This window comes from Thunnus maccoyii, chromosome 23 (genome assembly GCF_910596095.1).
Source record: "Thunnus maccoyii chromosome 23, fThuMac1.1, whole genome shotgun sequence".
Lineage (NCBI taxonomy): Eukaryota > Metazoa > Chordata > Actinopteri > Scombriformes > Scombridae > Thunnus > Thunnus maccoyii.
This window is the reverse complement of record NC_056555.1, coordinates 19,375,708-19,395,639: the sequence shown is the minus strand read 5'-3', so window position 1 is coordinate 19,395,639 and position 19,932 is coordinate 19,375,708. Positions and strand designations below refer to the sequence as shown.

At 39.0% G+C, this 19,932-nt stretch overlaps 1 protein-coding gene across 1 annotated transcript; it reads left to right on the top strand.

The window, feature by feature from the left end:
* Positions 1–3,306: 3,306 nt before the first annotated feature.
* On the top strand, positions 3,307–19,667 carry pah (phenylalanine hydroxylase). The gene is made up of 13 exons (XM_042403804.1): positions 3,307–3,738; positions 5,030–5,152; positions 10,870–11,050; positions 13,344–13,432; positions 13,950–14,017; positions 15,343–15,539; positions 15,872–16,007; positions 16,122–16,191; positions 16,377–16,433; positions 17,139–17,234; positions 17,785–17,918; positions 18,035–18,150; positions 19,157–19,667. The coding sequence occupies exons 1-13, from the start codon at positions 3,322–3,324 to the stop codon at positions 19,198–19,200; spliced, it is 1,728 nt and encodes a 575-aa protein (XP_042259738.1). The 5' UTR covers positions 3,307–3,321; the 3' UTR covers positions 19,201–19,667.
* The last annotated feature ends 265 nt before the right edge of the window (positions 19,668–19,932 follow it).

Here is a 19,932-nt window from a genome sequence, read left to right as displayed (position 1 = left end):
ACGCTGCAGGAGGAAGAGCCAGACACTACTGGAGCCACTTTGATCATAGTTTTAGAGGATTTTACAGCTTAAAAGACAAGCGCTCCTCTGTAGTTTCAAGACCTTCTCAGATATATTTCCCTGCAGTGAATGTGAACACTGAGTAGCCAATGTAATAAATATACTGTGTATATACACTCACTGGCCACCTGTGCAATCTAATACAACAGCTCTGCCATAAATTCTACATTTATGAAGTTTATACATTTACAGTTTTTGTTGACATTGTCAGAAAGGTGAAAATTCTACTTTATGTTTATTATTGAGGTCATAGTAGGTGGTGGTGATGTTCCTAATATTTTGCCCCCCTCATGTATGTTAATGGGGTGGTCAAAATATTAGGAACACCATTCAATATAATGCACTCCAGTACACCACCACCACCACCCACTATGACCTCATTAATAAATATAAGGTAGAATTATCACCTTTCTGACAATGTCAACAAAAACTTAAAATGTATAAACTTCATAAATGTAGAATTAATGAGAGAGCTTATGTATTGGATTGCATTACATTGCACAGATGTACCTAATGAAGTGACCAGTGAGTGTATATATTGCAACATAGGAACAGAACAGCTGTACAAACATAGAGGAAAGCAAAAGGTTCAGCATTGCAAGAATCAAGAACTCAAGTACAGACATTATGATGAATGATAGGTTAAATAGCATTTTGTAAGTTGTTGCAGTGTATATGTGAGTTTGAACAGTAACACTATTTTATATCTATTCATTTTAAAAACATCTATTGCTGTCAGGGGCCCCGTTTAGTTGGGGGCCTCAGGCAGTTGCCCACCTTGCCTATTGGTAAAGTTCATCCCAGGTCAATCACACAGAGGTCTTTGCATTGTTTCCTGGAATTTCAGGGTTTTTATGTGTAATTACACAGAAAATACACATGGTGACTTTTTTAAGGCGGGGCCTGACATTTATAACACTCAGTATTTTTAAAGGTACACTATGAAGGATTTGTCCGTTGGTGTTTGTAAACACAGCATTCAAAGTTGGCTCCTCCTCCCCGGCTCAACCAGAGTGAGCTGAGAGCTGAGCGAGAGAGTGAATGAAGAGAGCGAGTAGCGCTGGCGAGAACAAAGCTGTGACTCAGAGAAATAAAACGTTATTTTCTGATTGTTTCACAGTTACATTCTAAAGCACACACACCCACACTTCCACACAGCCGTGCAAGAAGGTGCCACACTGTTGGATTTTGTGTGAATGCAGAGCTTCATCCTGTCCGCTGTGGCCTCTCTGCTCTGTGTGTGTGTAGCTCAGCCCTGCCCTCGGTCAAGCAGACACACAGACCTGCAGCTCTTTATACATCCATGACACAGGACAGAGAGCAGAGCAGACCAGAGGACAGAGACAGTGATGTAATCTGGTGGCTATGCTACGAGTACCAACCTCACACCCTGTATGCTGCTATTGGCTGGAGGCTACACACCCACTACCCACCCACACCCACTTTACACATAGAAATGTCCTGAACACAGCAAAATAATAATAATAAAATACAAGCAGAGGACAGGGTCTCTGCAGATAAATACACCGCCACACACTTCTAGTGGGTCATAAGTGATGACTGATTGAGAGGGATTATTTTTGAATGAGACTTTTTGGTGGCTATTTGAAAAAATTTTGGATGGGTGGGGTTGTGCTGGGAGAATTTAGGACTCTAAAAGGTCCGGTTGGCTTTATAACATGCTATTATACTGTATATTGTTTTTCAAGTGTTGAAAACATTTGTGGGAAAAGTGAAACTTTTTCTTTTTCTTCTTATGCAGTGTCCAGTCTTCAAATTGAATAGGGGAGACCAGGGACAGTTGTGACATTTTTTGCGATTTTCCCAATAAATCAAAAACTATTGGAACTGGAACAGTCCTTTTGCTATATTATAAACTGCAATGTGTCAACTACTGAAACAATATATTTAAGTGATTTTATGAAATATGTACAGGTCGCAAAATTGATTTAAATACAGTATACAGGGACGGTTGTAACAAAAATGACAAAATGACAAAAAATATTTATCATTCATGTTATTATGACTATTCATTTCTCTTTTTTAAAAATAATGAATACCTTTTTTTTTACACTACATGACAAAAAAGAGGGGAAGCCACCAAATTATAATGCAAGAAAATTATTTAATGGGTAGAACACGCATCCTCAAAAAAGTTTAAACATGAAATCAAAATGGATTAGTTTGAGGACAACATTCAGTAAAGGGTCACATGACAAATTCAGTATGATTTGGCCACTGTCCTGACTGATTTACCCTGTTTTATGCCATCTGAAGCCCTCTGCAGTAAAAGAGGTGGGACTCCCCTGTCTGTCTTCCTCTTTCTGACATTTAGCATGCAACTGATTATCATTAACTTAGCATGTAATTTTATGACATTTTACATTTAATTTTCTATCTATCTATCTATCTATCTATCTATCTATCTATCTATCTAGTTTATGTAGGCCTTTAAGTTTTTAAAATAAAAATGAAACTTGGTTCAGGAAAGGTTGTAACAAGGTGTTACAACTGTCCCAGTATCGCAAGCTATGTTTTCACCTCACGTTAAGTAGCTTGACTGCTAGTTTGACACATTTTAGCCATTTCTTTTTTTTTTTTTTCATTTGATCTCAGGACAGTATCCAAAAAATACATCTGATAGAAAAGTCAAATTTTTACCTCAAAATGTGGCTCCTTTTTTGTAAGCAAGAAGACAATCTAACTTAGCAAGTGCAGAGTGAGTGTAATCACTGTAGCTTGTTTCTGATTGGAGGAATTCAAGGTGTTACAACTGTCCCATGTTACAACTGTCCCTGGTCTCCCCTATTGGGTTTTTTTTTTTCTTTTTTTTATTTTATTGATTTTGGCTTTCATAAGGGACAAAAACAACACAAAACAAAATGAAAAACAGACAAACCAAAAGAAACAACAGAAGTAAATAAAAAGAAAAATAAATCACACATATCATACAATACATATCCATATGCATACATAAGACAATCACTAGGAAGGGAACTTAATTGAAATAAATAAATAGCTTTCATATGTTTAATTTCATAGGTAATTATTGACATCATTGTAGTTTTGATTTATCTTATACTTCCATTATCTACTTCATTATTGTTGATTTCATTCATCCGGAACCTGAAACTCTCCTAAAGGCCCCCATAAAGGTCCTCCAACCGTGGCTTAGGAACCATGCTGCTGCAGCTGTATAATCAGACTTGTTTGTTTCGTTGGATACAAACAGAAAATGTCCAATATGTTTATAATTAACGAATGACTACGCGTGTTTTGTATTGTTTCCTGCTGTTACCTGTTGTCAGGTCAGCCAATCTGCATAAACGCGCGCGCACGCACAAACACGCTCACGGGCTTCTTGGCAGCAGCAGCGGTGATAGCTCAAAAAAACTTGAAACGCAAAGCCCGCGTACCCAGCGGTGGACAACAAGAACCACATGTGCCATTGTAATTCTGTTTCACAACAACCGTCCCGTGACATACCGATGCAGAGGGGGGTGTGGTGTCACGTGGCCCGGCGTTAAAAAGGAGAGGTGCCCCAGACAGAGTCCACTGAAGCTCAAAGCTCAGCATCAAACCCAGACACACTGTTTACCTGAAGAACAGAGGATGGACGCAGCGTATAAGAAAATCAATGGAACCTACCCAGATGCAGACCAAGAACCAGGCACAACGGTATCTGATTCTTGACATGTTATAGTATCTGTTAAATGACTTTAAAAGTGCCTTGCATTTGGTTTTATCACCACTTCTTTATTTCCAGGAGCAAATGCATCAACTTATCCTTCTTTTCTATGTTCTTTTTGTCAGCATATGATTACTTTAAGATGAAAAAAGCAAGTTGTTGCATGTAATATTTAATCTACTAATTCAAATCTTTTTTTTAATGCAACAACAGTGAAACAGTCAGTGATAACTGGAATATTCCAGGTACAACAGGAGACAAAGATAGGAATTGCAAAAGGTCTCTCAGTGAATAGAGTAAAAAAAAACAGCTGATGTTACTGAAAAATGGACAATAGCTAATAGTATACGTGGTTAATATGACAAGTTCCTGCAAAATCTTCTCCAAATATGTTTCAAACTTTTTAAAGAAAATGCTTCAGGTGAAAAAAAAAAGGACAAATGATCAATAGAAAAGGCTTGTGCATAGACCTTTTTACTCACTAAACCTCTGTGGTTTTACAGAGAAGGAATTCCTGCATACTCTTCCTCTTTAAATTCTGTTTTTGCTCAGTGGAAGAAAAAAAATCTAATGAATATGAACTAAAATGTTAAATCTGGACTGTGCAGGAATTTCCTCATCTGTAAGATATTTTGCTTTTCTCTGACGCACCTGCAGATGAAATACTGGATGTGTTTTTGTCCTTTTTTTTTTTTTTTCTTCTTCTATTTGTTAAGGAGCATGTGACCCTGACAGCGTTACTGCAGGGGTCAGAGATGAAAGGTTAAAGGTGTGACTGTGTAAGATCAGAGAATGTCGGATGTCATGGTTTCAACTAGATTTCATGCTCTTTTTTTTTCTCCTACATATGGCTGTGATTAAACACAGACACTCAAATAAGATCAAAACACCAAATCAAACAGAAATATCAAGAACTGACATCAGGAATCATCGTTCCTGCATATCTGTGTATCTTGCTGTGGTGTTTTGAAAGCTTAGTATGGGTTTGGTAGAGTTACGCTGCCAGATTTATGGTTAAAAACACATGCTTTTCATCCCAGTGATCATAAGGAGATCAAGATGATGACTATAAAAATGTCGGTTTTGTTTCGGGCAATAACTGCATTTAATATCCGTTCTTCTCTGTCATGTCTGAATTCTACAGTACCAGTAGTATTAGCTGCTCCCCTGACAATTCCACTTTTGTAAAACATAAAGTCCAAATCACAAACTCCATAAATTTCTGCACAACTCCACATTTATGCACCGAGTTATGACTGTGACTGGATTGTTTCTTTTCAGCGGAGGCGAAGGGGCTCCATGTACCTGGAGGAGGAGACCAACAAGAAGTCTGAAGTGATCTCTTGCATCTTCTCGCTGAAGGAGGAGGTCGGAGCTTTAGCCAAGGCCCTGCGGCTCTTTGAGGTAAATCCATTTTCTCCACTGGAGAGCACACATACATGTCACCCCTTCACTCTTATCCCTCGAATCCAGCTTATTACGTGATAAGACTCTTAATTATCTGTCATTAGTCACCCCCGCGGCAAACATACTGTAAAACTGGCATCATTAGAAGAGCTATTCCTCCTCTAAGAACATGAAAACCTGGTTCGGCTTGACCCCCAAGTGATGAGGGCAAAATTACTAGCAGTTACTCCTGCATTTAACAACCAACCAGAGGACGGAGGAATGTTTATTAAGTGTTTGGGTGGTGTGGCCTAGTTTGGGTAAAACTAATCTCTTCATGGTGTGGTTAAAACTCACTCTTCCAGTCGCTAAGAAAGACTTTACATCACCTGATCTCCATTGTTTTAAAGGTCAATGTTATAATGTTTTATTTAATCAGAAGAATCCACAAGATAATTGGTGTCTGATATGGTTTTTCCACATAAAAAAATCACTTTGTTTAAAAAAAAGGAGGCTTCAAGTTTCCACATCACACTTTCGTAAGATGCATATTGGACCATGATTGGCTCCAAACTAGTTGTGACGTCATGAAATGCCGCTCGTACGTGCAGATTTAAGGTGAACACACTTTCATGAGATGAATGTGAAAACAATCTTCTAGTGTCAAACTCTGCACAGTGAAGCTCAAACATCCATGTAAAGTAACAATAAGAAAAACTTAATTTTTTTGAGTGAACGGGGACTTTAAAAGAGTGTAAAAAGGCTGAATGTGTAAAAGAATAATCGTCTGATCCAAACAGAATTGACCATCAAGCTTTTTCAGGTCATTCACGTCCGTAAAGTTACTGATTAACATTAAACAAAACAAGCTACACAAACAGAACATTTAATTACATTTCCTTGAGGTACTAATATATTACAGTGTTCATTACATCATTTCAAATAGTTACACCATTTAATTCTAACCGCTTTAGTCAGAAAAAAGCATACGTATGATTATCTGTAGTTGTTTTGTTCCAGTTCTTGTGCTCATCTCTCTCCCTTCAGAAAAAGAAATTAAACAAACGGAGCTTATCTCAGATGTTTGTCTATCAGTCATGTGCAAACAAGATAGGTGGTTCTTTGATCCACAAACCCACCTCCAATGTTCCTACAATAATGAAATACTCAAACATTGGACTGAATGTGACTCAGCCTCCACGAAAATGATCCTCTGTCCCACTGATAGTGAACTGATCGACCACTGGTAGTTTGCAGATTTGGGTAAGAACTAAGTGTACTCACTCAAGTATTGAACTTTTGAATTTTATGTGCAAAACATATGATCTGTTAATACACTGCTATAGACTAAACTACCCAATATTATATAAAATAGACATAAAATTAGTCAACCATAACCAGCTACAGTATTAAGCCTCTTTCACACATAGTTCCTGGTAAATTACTGGGATAACCTTTCAGACACCGCTGGTGATTTTCACTATTCACACATGCAGCTACACTCAGGAACATTTTCATCTTGTGCTATTCACACATGACATGGCGATGCTGGAATAGATGGAGCAAGGTAGAGTCCAGTAGATGGCGGTAATGCAACACTTATGCAACAGAAGAAGAGAGCGAAACTCACAGAACTCAGATCAAACTTTCAAACTAGGCAGACTTGATCAAATATGAACCGAGATTATGTTACTGCATTGCCTGTTTCTAAAATCAAATGTTTCCAGAAACATATTTTGGTGTACGGTTTAGCCGTAATATGAGAAAGTTCCAACTCGCAGTACGTTGCCCACAAGTCCAGTCTTGTGATTGGTTCGCTTGCTCCAGTAGAAAGCGTCTTTCGTCAAACGGATGTAACCCTTTACGTCCTTGTCCTTGCAATGTTACTGTTTTTATTCACAACCAGCATTTTCCCTGAAATGTTATCAGGTCTTGAGGTGGGAAATTGGTGGTGCAGATTTTCCTGAATATCCATCCCTGCCCCTCCCTCCCATTCACATATGATTCTATGCAGGAAATGTTCCTGAACATTTCAGGGATAGACTTCATGAATTTGGAGGGCTCACAAGATTGAAAACAAAATGGTTAAAAATCAAAGCTGCAATGGCCGAGATATCCTGACCTATAGTCCCTAGTATAGGTTAAGCTCCAAAAAGCTACTGGATCCTGTGTTTCCCATAATGCAACTCAATAGTGTCTTGTATTAAAGGGCCAGTGTGTAATATTTAGGGGGATCTAGTGGCAGAAATACTGACAGAAATGGAATATAATATTCATAAGTTAATTAGTGTATAATCACCTGAAAATAAGAATTGTTGTGTTTTCGTTACCTTAGAATGAGCCCTTATATCGACATAGGGAGCGGTTCCTCTTCCACAGAGCCACCATGTTGCACCGCCATGTTTCTACAGTAGCCCAGAATGGACAAACCAAACACTGGCTCTAGAGAGGGCCTCTCACATTTTTGCGAGTTTCGTGGCCACCATAAATTCTGCTACGTGCTTGGAAGGGGAGGGGAGGTATTCAGTTGGTTGTAATCTGCAACCTCACCGCTAGATGCTACTAAATCCTACACACTCGCCTTTAAACGCATCCTAAACGCCTACTTCTTTCAAACCCCAAGACCTCCACTTTATAACACCATAATAATAATAATAATAATAATAACTTTATTTATATAGCACCTTTAGAAACACAGTTTACAAAGTGCTTTGACAGACAAAGCAAAAGTAGTACAATGCAAAGCAAAGACACAACACAAAAAAAACAATAGAGAGATGATAAAAAGATTAAAAGACAATACAAAGATGCTCGAAAGACAACATTAAATAAAAGAAAGTCTGTAAAAATGGGTTTTAAGACGTGATTTAAAAGAAGTCACTGATTCTGCGAGCCTTATATCCTCAGGCAGGTCGTTCCAAAGCCGAGGGGCCCTGATGGCAAAAGCACGGTCAACTTTAGATTTAAGCCTCGACACCATGATATCATCGGGGTTATTTTTCAATTTGGAAAGCTCCCTGCAGAGCCACAAAAGACATTGTACAACTGTTTTCAGAAGCAGGGTAACACTCCCCACGATGAGTAAACTGAATTTCATGTGTAAAAATGGGTGGAGTGCCCCTTTAAAATGTTGCTTATGTAGTAACACATCAGTAATAATGATCCACCATAATAAAATTACATTGTAAGTGACCATTTAGTATAACAAGCACTTCAATTTTTGATACTTAATTACATTTTTCTAATAAAACTTGAATAATTTTACCAAAGCATGATTTCAGATGCAGGATTTATACTTTTAATATAGTATTTTTACAATGTTTGCTGTATTGTTGCAATAATTTAGCGAAGGATACGAATACACAAGAAGGTCAGCATGCCACTTTTTATTCTCTTAGGTGGCTCAGATCTTATCGATCTGAGCCACCTGTGTGTACGTGACTGGATGAAGGCTCGAAGGCTCGAAGCAAACACTGATTGGCAGCACCTCCATTGTTTGATCTTCAACATCGATGTCATATCAAGGTTCGAGTTTGCTCTTCTTGCAGGCAAAACACAAAGTGTGCCTCCCGAATATTTCGCTGGAAACGGTCCAAAAAACATGCAAAACATCCCAAAATGCAAGATGGTTTAAATTAAAGAAAAAACATATTGCGGGAAATTCTTTTCTTGGGGGTAGATGTGGGCGTGTTGAGTCTGATTAATACCAAATATGAGCCAAATGCTGCTCTGCAAATGCAGCAGTAAACATCAGGATCCTCTTTGAACCTATGAGCTCGCATTTTTCAGATCCTCCCCCTGCTCCACCCCCTCCTCCTCCTCCTCCCTCCTCCTCCTCCTCTCCTCTTTCCAGCCTGTCTGTAAAACAGACCAAATGACCCCCAAACCATCGACACACCCCTCCCTTACTCCAATGTAACATATGTTGATTCCCCTCAGACTACATCAGTGCTGATAGTCTGAAAAACACAGCTTTAAAGAGAACGCACTGCACTTCTCCCTCATTTTTTTTTTCTGTCAAATTGAAAACGACTGCTCTGTGGAGCCATGTGCTAACGTTTAGCCGAGCATCTATCATGTGCTCATTTTCATCTCGTGTGAGTGTCTAATCTCCATATTTCATTATGAAAGTCCTTTCTGAGACCGCCACATTGTTTATCCGCTTGAGACTCCGGCGCATGTGACATGGCAGCGTGGTTTTCATGTGACGAATCAGATCCATGGAGCGACCTTGACCTTGCACCTCAGTCAGGGTGACAGAGGGGCTATATCACCTGCTATAAAGCAGAGGGAGAGCTCGGAAGGGTACAGAAATCTGATAAAACGACCCCTGCATCCAGCTGCTTTAGGATTTAGTCATGACCATGTTAAGCTGGACTAGGCCACCGATAACACACATGCAGAAATATTTCTCTTTGTACACGGCAACATCACTGAGCTCTCTGAGCTTTTTTCTAAGGACAGGGGCCACATATTTGGTTCAAAGCTGATCAAGTGACCTAATATTTATCTTACTTGACTGTAGAAATGTACATAGATTGTAGCTTAATCATTCCAGTTTATTGTTGCAGTGCACAAACAAAATATGAAAAGGGCATCAACCACATATTGAAGTGAAACCACTTTTGCACAAGCCATATTTCAATTCTTTAAAGCTTAAAAATCTCTTATAATTCTCTGTATCTAGACCACTTTGTGATTAGTGTAGATTTAAAAGTCAATAATGCATAATAGCCTTTATGTGGACTCACTTCATGAGTGTCCTGTATACATAATACATTCAGTATAGGTTGTATAAATGTTTTTCTTGAAAATATATCTTACCCTTGAACTTGTGGGGAATAATTATGTGAATTAAGTTGAATAATTGAAAATTTGAGTTGCAAAATATTATTTATCACCTTTGACATACGCATCAGGCTACAGTGAATCTGCTGACAGTGACACACAGCACATCACAGAGAAAGAGTTCATTCGTTCTTTTAAATGCCAACCTGGACTCGTTCCAGGTAAACTCATTTCTACAGTGACTCCTGGGGGATGCAAGCCCACATATGGCCCTTACTGTGATAGACAGAATAGGATCCAGATGGGAGAAAACGGGAGGCCCCTACTCACGCCCTCCTCTTCACTTGGCCTATAGTAAAGAGAGAACAACATACTCCCTCTCCCTCCCCAAAGTTACACAAAACAAAAACACATTTTTTGAACCTAATTGCCACTTAAGGATAGTCATGCCTTCCAGCGTAATCCAGCGCCGCTGTGTCTAAAAAAAAAAAAGAATCTGGAAACATCCCAAAGGTCTTCTTATGTTCATGCTATAGAATAAGAAATGTATTTGACGATGTTGAACTAAACCTCTACAGTGTGTCCTGAATGCTTTTATTATGCGTGTCCAGTTGGCTGGCTGAGTGTCAGTTTTCAGAGAGAAAGTTCAAGGCAGCTCTGACCCCGAGGTCACGGCGGACTCCACAAAGTCTGATAAATAGCCATCGCTTTAGTGACCACACGACTCCATCTAGTGGTCGAACGAAGGCAGTGCCGCAGCCTGATAGAGCAAACACATTTTCTGTTGTTTGCCACAAAAGTGTTTATCTTTTATGCAATCATTTTTTAAATAAAATGGATTTCTTTCTCAGAGATGGACAAGCTAAACAGCTAAATAAACACTCTTTAAAACACCAACAAAGATCAACCCAGGTCTCACCAAAGTCCTGTGTTTCTGTAAACTGCAGGACAAGGGCATCAACCTGACGCACATTGAGTCCCGTCCGGCACGGATGAAAGACCAATATGAGTTCTTCATCAGCGTGGACTCCAGCTGCTCCCAGGCCTTGGATGAGGTCATCGACGGCCTGCGCACACAGATCAGCGGCCACGTGCATGAGCTGTCACGCAACAAACAGAAGGACACAGGTGAGGGAGTGTGTGCACAAGCGCAGTGAGGAGGATGTACAGTGAACAACAAAACCATGAATCCTCAACATGATAAAAATATGTATAAATGTTGATAATATATATGGTGGGAGAGTTTAGAACTGGATGCCACTGATCATCATATGAAAACTGATAGAGAATAAGCTGATCCTACATGTGATCTTGCAGTTTTTATCACTATATGAGGAGCCGAAATCTAACAAAAACTCTTAAAATAAATATAATAATAATAATAATTAAGTTTATTTGTATAGCAACTTTGAAAACCAATGTTTCAAAGTGCTTTAAACACAACAAACAATAAAAACTGTTACAAGTATCAACAGAAAATTAATCGGCAACTATTTTTATAATCAATTAATCATTTTGAGTCATTTTTTTAAAGAAAAAAATGCGGAAATTCTCTGATTGCAGCTTCTCAAATGTGACTATTTTCTGGTTTCTTTAGTCTTCTATGACAATAAGCTGATCAGTGAGCAGTGATCAACATTTTTAACCTGTTTCTGACATTTTATAGACCAAACAACTAATTAATTAATCAAAAAATAAATAATCATCCGATTAATCCATAATGAAAATTAGTTGCAGCCCTAACAGCAGTAAACACCAAGGTTACAATGTGCTTTACTGACACACAAGATAAAAATATACAACGTGCAGCCTGTAAAACATAATAAGAATATAAAAATGTCACATAAAAGATATAAATAGAAATTAGTTTTAAGGAAAAAGGAGCCCTGACGGCAAAGGCACGATACCCTCCAGTCTCAAATCCAGAGACAGGAACAGCCAGCAGGTTATTGTTTGGGCAACTCTGAATCTAGAGCCTGAGGCCTTGGTTAAAATACTTAAAGTAATCAATAAAATGTTTAAATCAATCCTAAAACAAATTTGTAGCAAGTGTAGTGATGCTGCAGCTGTTACTAGTTGGAGTCTGTTGACTGATCTCTGGTTTTACTCCTGTTTAAAGACCATCATCGTTGTAGTCCAACTGTGAGGAGAAACAACTCCTGCATCTATAAAACCTGTCGAATCTTGGAAATATTTTTTAAATAATAAAATAAAACATTCAGGACTCATCTGATCTCATTTATCATAAGTAAGTAAGTCACAGATTATTGTGTTGCACAAGACAAAACCCCTGTGGATGTACAAGACAATTCAAACGAAAATAAAAAAGAAAATATCTAATCGACTTGGGGATTTGATGCGTGACTTTGGTTAACCGCACCCGAGCTTATGTCAGTGATTTATATATATTTTTAAATAAGATTAAATTGAGACTAACACAGCTGAAATGGTCCATTTATCAAGTGAGCACAGTGTTGGGTGGCGTTTTATGAACCGTCCCAGCCAGACTTGGTAATAGACAGCCAGCGTCGCAGATAAGACTGATGGTCCATCGCCCTCATCTAGACCCCTTTATTAGTTGTTTCCAGAATGACATTAGTTTAGCTACTGAGGACCAACAGGCCTGTCAGAAACAGAGGAGCTCTGTGTCTCAGTCCCAGACTAACACAGGCAGCGAGAACATGCCAAGGTCACGGCGGGCTGAGACAGACAGGGCCACCATGGATCCTCCTCTGACCTCGGCAAAGACGCTGGTCTACTGGTCAGGGTCAAGTGGACGATGGGATATTTATGGCCTGTTTTGGAGACGGCCTGTTTATCGAGGAGCCTGGCAGGGGCCTATTGTCTTCCCGGGCCCTCGGGCTGGACCACACGGCACAAATGTAGATTAATGATCGGGCCCCAGTGTTTTTGAGTGTCATAAATCCGTATGAACAAGCAGATGCTCTTTGTGTCCTGTTCTGCTGAGTGTCAAAATGCCACGGCAACGAAAAGAAAAAATCCTATAGGCAAAACATCGTCTTCACCATCATCATCAATATCAATTTGTACTCATTTATATCAGTCCAGAATTACACAATATTCAGTATAATTATATATAATATCTGGGGGTTTTTTGGTAAAATGTCAGAAAATGAGAGTTCAAGATGAAAAATTATTCAATTTACAAAGATATAAAATTGTGAAAAGCTGCAAATCTTCACTTCCTGTGCTTTAAAAATGACTTAAACCATTAAATAATTAGAATTTTCTGTTGATTGATTGATTACATCCTAATCAAACATATGCCAGTTACTCTAGAAAACACTTTTTTCTAACAGTGAGTATCTTAGAATGAATATTTAATTGATTTGACCTGCATAAATACAAGTTGAATAAAAACATAAATTACTGACATTGAATAACTGTTATTGTCTTCCAGTGCCATGGTTCCCTAATGACATCCAGGACTTGGACCGTTTTGCCAACCAGATCCTCAGTTATGGCTCCGAGCTGGATGCTGATCACCCAGTAAGGACTGACTCATCCATCACTGTCTGTTTGCGACATCCTGCCTCTCTGCGTGTGTGCGTGTGTGTGTGTTTGTGTGTGAATTTGTGTGAATACATGTCCACTCACGCCCACATGTCTTATGAAAGACAGGCCTGCGGAGATGACAGGCCGCACTCTGCCGTCTATTCTAATGGAAACTATCTAGACACACAAAATTGATGTCATTGCTTTAATTGAGCCCCTATAATTATAGATAATTGCTCCCTTTTGCCACCGCCATTAAAGCGAAATGTATTCATCATAAGCTGAAAAACACTCTACAAAGGCTTCATTTGAATATGTATTTGCGTGCTCTTATTAGAGACGGAGTGCATAATGCTGTCAAAGGCCACAGGGTTTAGCCTTAGCAGAGGATTTCCTCTCTTTGATTTAGTTGTGAGTGGCTCGGCTCCGATCATGAGATCTAACATGGCTTTCCTTTGTGTGTGTGTGTGTCTGTGTGTGTGTGTGTGTGTGTCCGTGTGTGTGTGTCCAGGGCTTCACAGATCCAGTCTACAGGGCCCGCAGGAAGGAGTTTGCCGACATCGCCTACAACTACAGACAGTAACTACTCTTAAAAATGTTTCTTTTTGTTTTTCAAGCTTGGAGAAAAGTTATGGAGGAAAGATTTTTTTTTATAATCGAGCGGCTGATTTATTTCCCTGCTTTGCCTTTAAAATGATCGTAAACAAATAAGGACAAATTATAGGGAGCCGCTGGTGGATTTAAAGGGCCCCTGGTCTTTGTGTGTATAATTAAGAAGTATTATTCACAGGCACTACAAAGAGCATCAAGCCCAGTAAAAATGCCCACTGAGGTGGTTCACATTTACATACTGTAGCTGTCTAATACTGACAAATAATGGAGTTCAACTGTGCTGATGTGGTCCATCATCATTGGGGAAATGTGGTCACACAACCGAAACAACCGAATAATTTAAAAAAATAGAATAAAATACTAAACCGACAACTTAAATGTGTTCATTACTCTGTGAAGTTTAGGAATATTAGGATATTATGTGATTAGGGTGTGTAGTGTAGAAGCAAAAAGACTTATTGTGGCAACTTTTATAGTGTGAACAAATTACCAAAACAATGAAATAGATTTTGTTGAGCCATTATAAAAAAAATACTGATACTGTATATGAACCGAGGGTTGCTGTTGACATGCAGACCTACATGAAAAAGTCTGTAGAGGGTTTATAGATATGGAAAAAATGCGGATTGTAGAAAAAAAACTGAGATTTTTGTGGGCCAGCATGCTTTAAATTATTCTGAAGGCTAAAAGATCCTCTCCAGACATGTTTTAAGACGTGTGAAAATCCTCAGCTGGGGACAATAAAAAGTGTCTGACAAGTTTTTTCCACAAAAAATGTTCAGTAACCTTGTTCAAAATCCATAAATTGACATCTACTCCTTCTCCCCCATCGAAAATAAAGAATCTATGAATATTTGTTTAACTGCTGGACACAAGCTGTCTCCTGTTTCACTGTAAAGTCCAGTCTCAGTGTTTGTGCGCTGGAGGCTTCATCACATTTGTGAAAGTTGCATACTGGACCACAACTGGCCCCCAAACTAGCTGTGATGTCACAAAACATGGTAAACGCTTTAAACTCAGATTTTCAGTGAGCACAGAGAAACTTTCCTCCTTTAAAAGATGAATGTTAAAAAAGGCCTCTAGTGTCAAACTCTGCACATACATCATTCTGCAAACATCTCCAACTGAAGGAACAAGGTCATAGACAAATATGACAGTCCCTCCATAAAACGTGCTGCATGCGTGTCTTTTCTTCATTTTCCTGTGTTTTGTCTATTTACATCCCGCCATGCTTCACTTTTAAATATATATAACAGTTTATAACTATTAAAACCCTTGTGTCTTTGTCCCAGTGGCCAAATCATCCCCAGAGTGGAGTACACAGAGGAGGAAAAGGTCACATGGGGGACGGTGTTCAAGGAGCTGAAGACTCTGTATCCGAGTCACGCCTGCCGCGAGCACAACCGGGTCTTCCCCCTGCTGGAGAAATACTGCGGCTACAGGCAGGACAACGTCCCCCAGCTGGAGGACGTCTCCCGCTTCCTGCAGTGTAAGTCCTGTCTTCATCACCTATCATCTTCGTCACCTGTCATCTTCATCTGTCATGTGTGCTGCCTCGACTCTGACTAATGAATGATCCTGAGATTTTTATCTTTACTTGTCTGCCTTATTTACTTGTTAAAATTAAAATATATTATTGTCATTATTAGTCATTCTCTTATTGACTGAGTCATACAGTTAATAATGTGAATGTGGGAAGTAGGTCCTGCTCAAATGCCCAACTTCCTCTTCCTCCCTCCCTCTCTCCTCTCACCAACTGCTCTTATTCAACACAACCAAACACTCATCCTCCTCCTTCATCTCTCCGCTCCTCCGCTGCAGCGTGCACGGGCTTCCGGCTTCGCCCGGTGGCCGGTCTTCTCTCGTCTCGGGATTTCCTGGCCGGGCTCGCCTTCCGTGTCTTCCATTCCACGCAGTACATTCGCCACAGCTCCAAGCCCACGTACACACCTGAGCCGTGAGTGTCGAGAGTCCATCCTCAACCGTTGAAAGATGGAGAAACACTGTATATAATATAATAATAATAATAATATTAAAGAAAAAGAGAGTTTAAATTGTATTTCTATTATAGGGATATCTGCCATGAGCTGCTGGGTCACGTTCCTCTGTTTGCTGACCCCAGTTTTGCCCAGTTCTCACAGGTAAATAAGCATCTTATCATAGCCAAAAATCTATTAAATATAGCTTAATTTACTTATTATATACTGTGTGTATATACAATAACTTTCTAATTACATATCCTGTTACCTCTAAGATCTGTTTTTGCTGCTGCTGCAATAAAGCATCAATTAAGTGTTATCCTAACATCTCTTTATCTCCTGAATAGGAAATTGGTCTCGCTTCCCTCGGTGCCCCTGATGAGTACATAGAGAAACTTGCTACTGTGAGTACTGTGTACAAGAGAAATATTAATATTAGATGAACTAATCAGCATTTGGCAGCTTCTGATTCTGGTAGATTGTATTGATATAGGTTGCATTCATTTATAATTTCATCCTTGTTGCACTAATTTAAGTCAGGTGTGTTTTTCACCTAAATAAGACTGAAACAGGTGCTTCTGAACTTTTACATCCCTGAATGATAGACTTTGTGTAATGTTTAATATTTCATTTTTGGGGTCAGGTTACCCAAATCACAAAAAAAACCAGATCTTCTCATGTAGCTGTGCTATGGAGATAGTTTTGGTTTCATTTGCCTAGGTTCTGAGACACGTGTCTCTGAGATTTCTGTCGCCATGCACACTGAACAGTTTCCATTGGAAACAAAGAAATATTCACCATGAAAACTGTTGACACTGAGGTCTGCGGATTATCCATTAATGTCAATGCTGTGAGCATCATTTCTATTGCATTGTGCAGCAAAAGAAATATATGATGGATATTTTCAAACCGCGTCAAATAAAAACCAAAACTATGTGTTTTTTTGTAATTTGGGTGAACTGATCCTTTAAATCTTCTCAAGTATTGGGTTTCTGGATTCCAGAGGAGCCTGTTGAATAACCATAGAGCCTTGCTTTTCTGTGTTTACTGAATCGTTGCCTGGGTTTGGTGTATAAATCATATTTTATGAACCTCATGTCTGTCCTCAGGTCTACTGGTTCACAGTGGAGTTTGGCCTGTGTAAGCAGGGCTCAGAGATCAAAGCTTATGGAGCTGGCTTGCTTTCATCGTTTGGAGAGCTGCAGGTAAGGAGGAGGAGGGGGGGAAGGGGGGGTGACACAATTGTTAGAGTCATAAGCTGCAAGAAAGCAACCTGTACGTCAGTTTCAGTAAACATGGACCCCCCGCAGCTGCAAGATAAATGGTTTGCTTTTCGCCTACCTCCTGCTGACTCCCCATCTGTTGTTATAACACATTCGCCTTGTTGCACAACCACAGCGGTGCAGGCAGTGGGTTAGTGGTCCACTCAGATTCGGGTTTAATGTGTCACTGGGGGAGTCGGAACGGCGGCCTCGGCTTGCCTGCCCAGCGGGGTTGTGGGTAAAGTGGTTCACTGGGTAAGTGTGGGCAGAGAGAGGATGAACAGCGGGCGCGTTATCCAGGTCATAAATTACATCAGCCGCTGTCAGGAGAGGATGTGCACTCTGCAGATCCTCACATCAGCAGAAAAGCCGCACCTTGAATCATGCTGCACTTCCTGTTTACCGACGACGCGACGGAAACACAGAGACTCATTGAGAAATCGAAACCTGTACAGTTTATTAAATATATCATTTCTACACTGTTTTCTTCTAGTACTGCTTGACAGACGAGCCCAAGCTCCAGCCATTCGACCCAGATAAGACCAGCCTCCAGAAATACCCAATCACAGAGTACCAGCCTGTTTACTTTGTTGCTGAGAGCTTTGAGGATGCCAAAGAGAAAGTGAGGTATGAAATGATGTCTGATTTTAAGCTTTCCTATTTCTCCTGCAGTGCATTTATATACAGGAAGTTCAGGCTACATACAAAACCTGTTGAACTCTGATGTCTCTCTCCGTCTACAGGAAATTTGCAGCCACTATTCCCAGACCTTTCACAGTGCGCTACAACCCCTACACCCAGAGTATTGAAGTGCTGGATAGCACCCAGCAGCTCAGCAACCTGGCAGACAGCATCAATAGTAAATATCACCCCCTACATCAGTTATTTTATCATTTTTGTGCATCACTTATTATCTAAAGCTTCGGTTCCCAACCTAAAATGAAGCAGTGTCCTCCTGTGACGCCGTCATGATTGGTTGTTTATAGGTTACAATTAGGTCAACAAAAGAGGTTTTCCCCAGGAAAGTGGTTAGCTGTGGTGGTAACACAACCTGATTGTGACTGATTGGGCCGTTTGTTTTTTCGAAATTTAAACTAAAAACTCAGCAGTTTCTCTATGAAGCAGATGTACGATGTGATCGATCAATGTGTCACCTGATCCTGACACATCTTGTTACTAGATGATGGTTTAAACAACCGTTTCATTCATTTAATATGTGGTATTTGGTGTGTGTGTAATGCCGAACCCCATTTACCTTGAAGCTTAATAAGCCTAATATGATATTTTAGAGCTGCAACGATTAGTTGATTAATCGCTTAGTTGATCGACGGAAAATTAATCAGCAACTGTTTTGATAATCAATTAATGATTTTAGTCATTTTTTAAGAAAAAAATACTGAACTTCTTTGATTTCAGCTTCTCAAATGTAAATATTTTCTGGTTTCTTTAGTCCTCCATGACAGCAAACTGAATATCTTTAGGTTTTGGACTGTTGGTCATCACGAAACAAGATATTTGAGGATTTGAGGATCTTGAAAATAATCGTTGTAGTTTCAGCCTTTTTATATTTAATAAAAGTGTAGTTATTTCTTCTGATGGGGTAGGTGCTCCTTATATCAGCTGAGGCGGAGTAGACCATAAAAGACTGTGATCAATAGTTTTATTTTGAATAATTTAGAAGAGGTAATATTATCCAGTTATTCACAAGAAAAAGCAATTATAGAAATGTCAATATATATATAGCATGAATGTTTTATTAGTCGTTTTGATCATCTAGACAGTGATTTTAGGGATTACACATTACATTCACATCATGCTATATTATGATTTCTTTTTACAATTTGACATTTTTCTTTTTATTTCAGGTGAAATGGGGAAACTGTGCGAAGCCCTGCGGAAGCTGGAGTGACGTATCGTCCGAGCCGAAGCGCTCAGAGAATCTCTTCTTCTCTTCATTGAAACTGTCCTTCATTTATTAAGCTGCTGGTTTGTTGCATTTATGCTTAGCATGCTTGCAAATTAGCTTTCTTTATATTAAAACAAATATACAAGTCAAATAATGACAATATTACTGTAATCCAATTAGTAGGAAACATTGTCTATGTATTTTAGTGGCATGTAGCCTGTTACTTATGGACGATAATAAGGAGTTTGTGGCGTCAACAGCCAAAAATTTCGCTGTCAATATTTGTTATTATAATATGCTTTCTCTGAAACAAGAGGGTTTTGTCAATCAACATCTCCTCTGTGATTTTAATGAATTTAAAACCCAATATGTGAACATTTAATTTTGCTTCTTAATATAATGCAAAACTTTCTTTTTCCATTTTTTCTATGCATTTTAGAGATATTTTTGTCTCTATAGCTTTCATTTCGCTTGGCTAAATTAAATATTTTGTATATGCATGAAATGTTTTAATGAAACAAATAAATAGATAATTCTCCTTTTAGACCATCTTCTTTATTTCTGTTTCTCTTTTTTTTTTACCTCTATTGGTCATTACTTATTACATATCTATTAATAATATTATACAGAATTATTACTGAAAGAATGAATGAATGGATGTTTTTATTATGGTTTCTTGCAAGATACCGTAAATTCTAGTAAACCAGATGCAGGATGCTACTTCAAACAATACAA

Bases quoted from the DNA above. Each gene is read 5' to 3' on its own strand.
- pah (XM_042403804.1), top strand. From the start codon at position 3,322: ATGACTACGCGTGTTTTGTATTGTTTCCTGCTGTTACCTGTTGTCAGG. The intron at 16,008-16,121 runs GTGAGTGTCGAG...TTTCTATTATAG, and splicing joins CCCACGTACACACCTGAGCC to GGATATCTGCCATGAGCTGC. The intron at 16,434-17,138 runs GTGAGTACTGTG...GTCTGTCCTCAG, and splicing joins ACATAGAGAAACTTGCTACT to GTCTACTGGTTCACAGTGGA.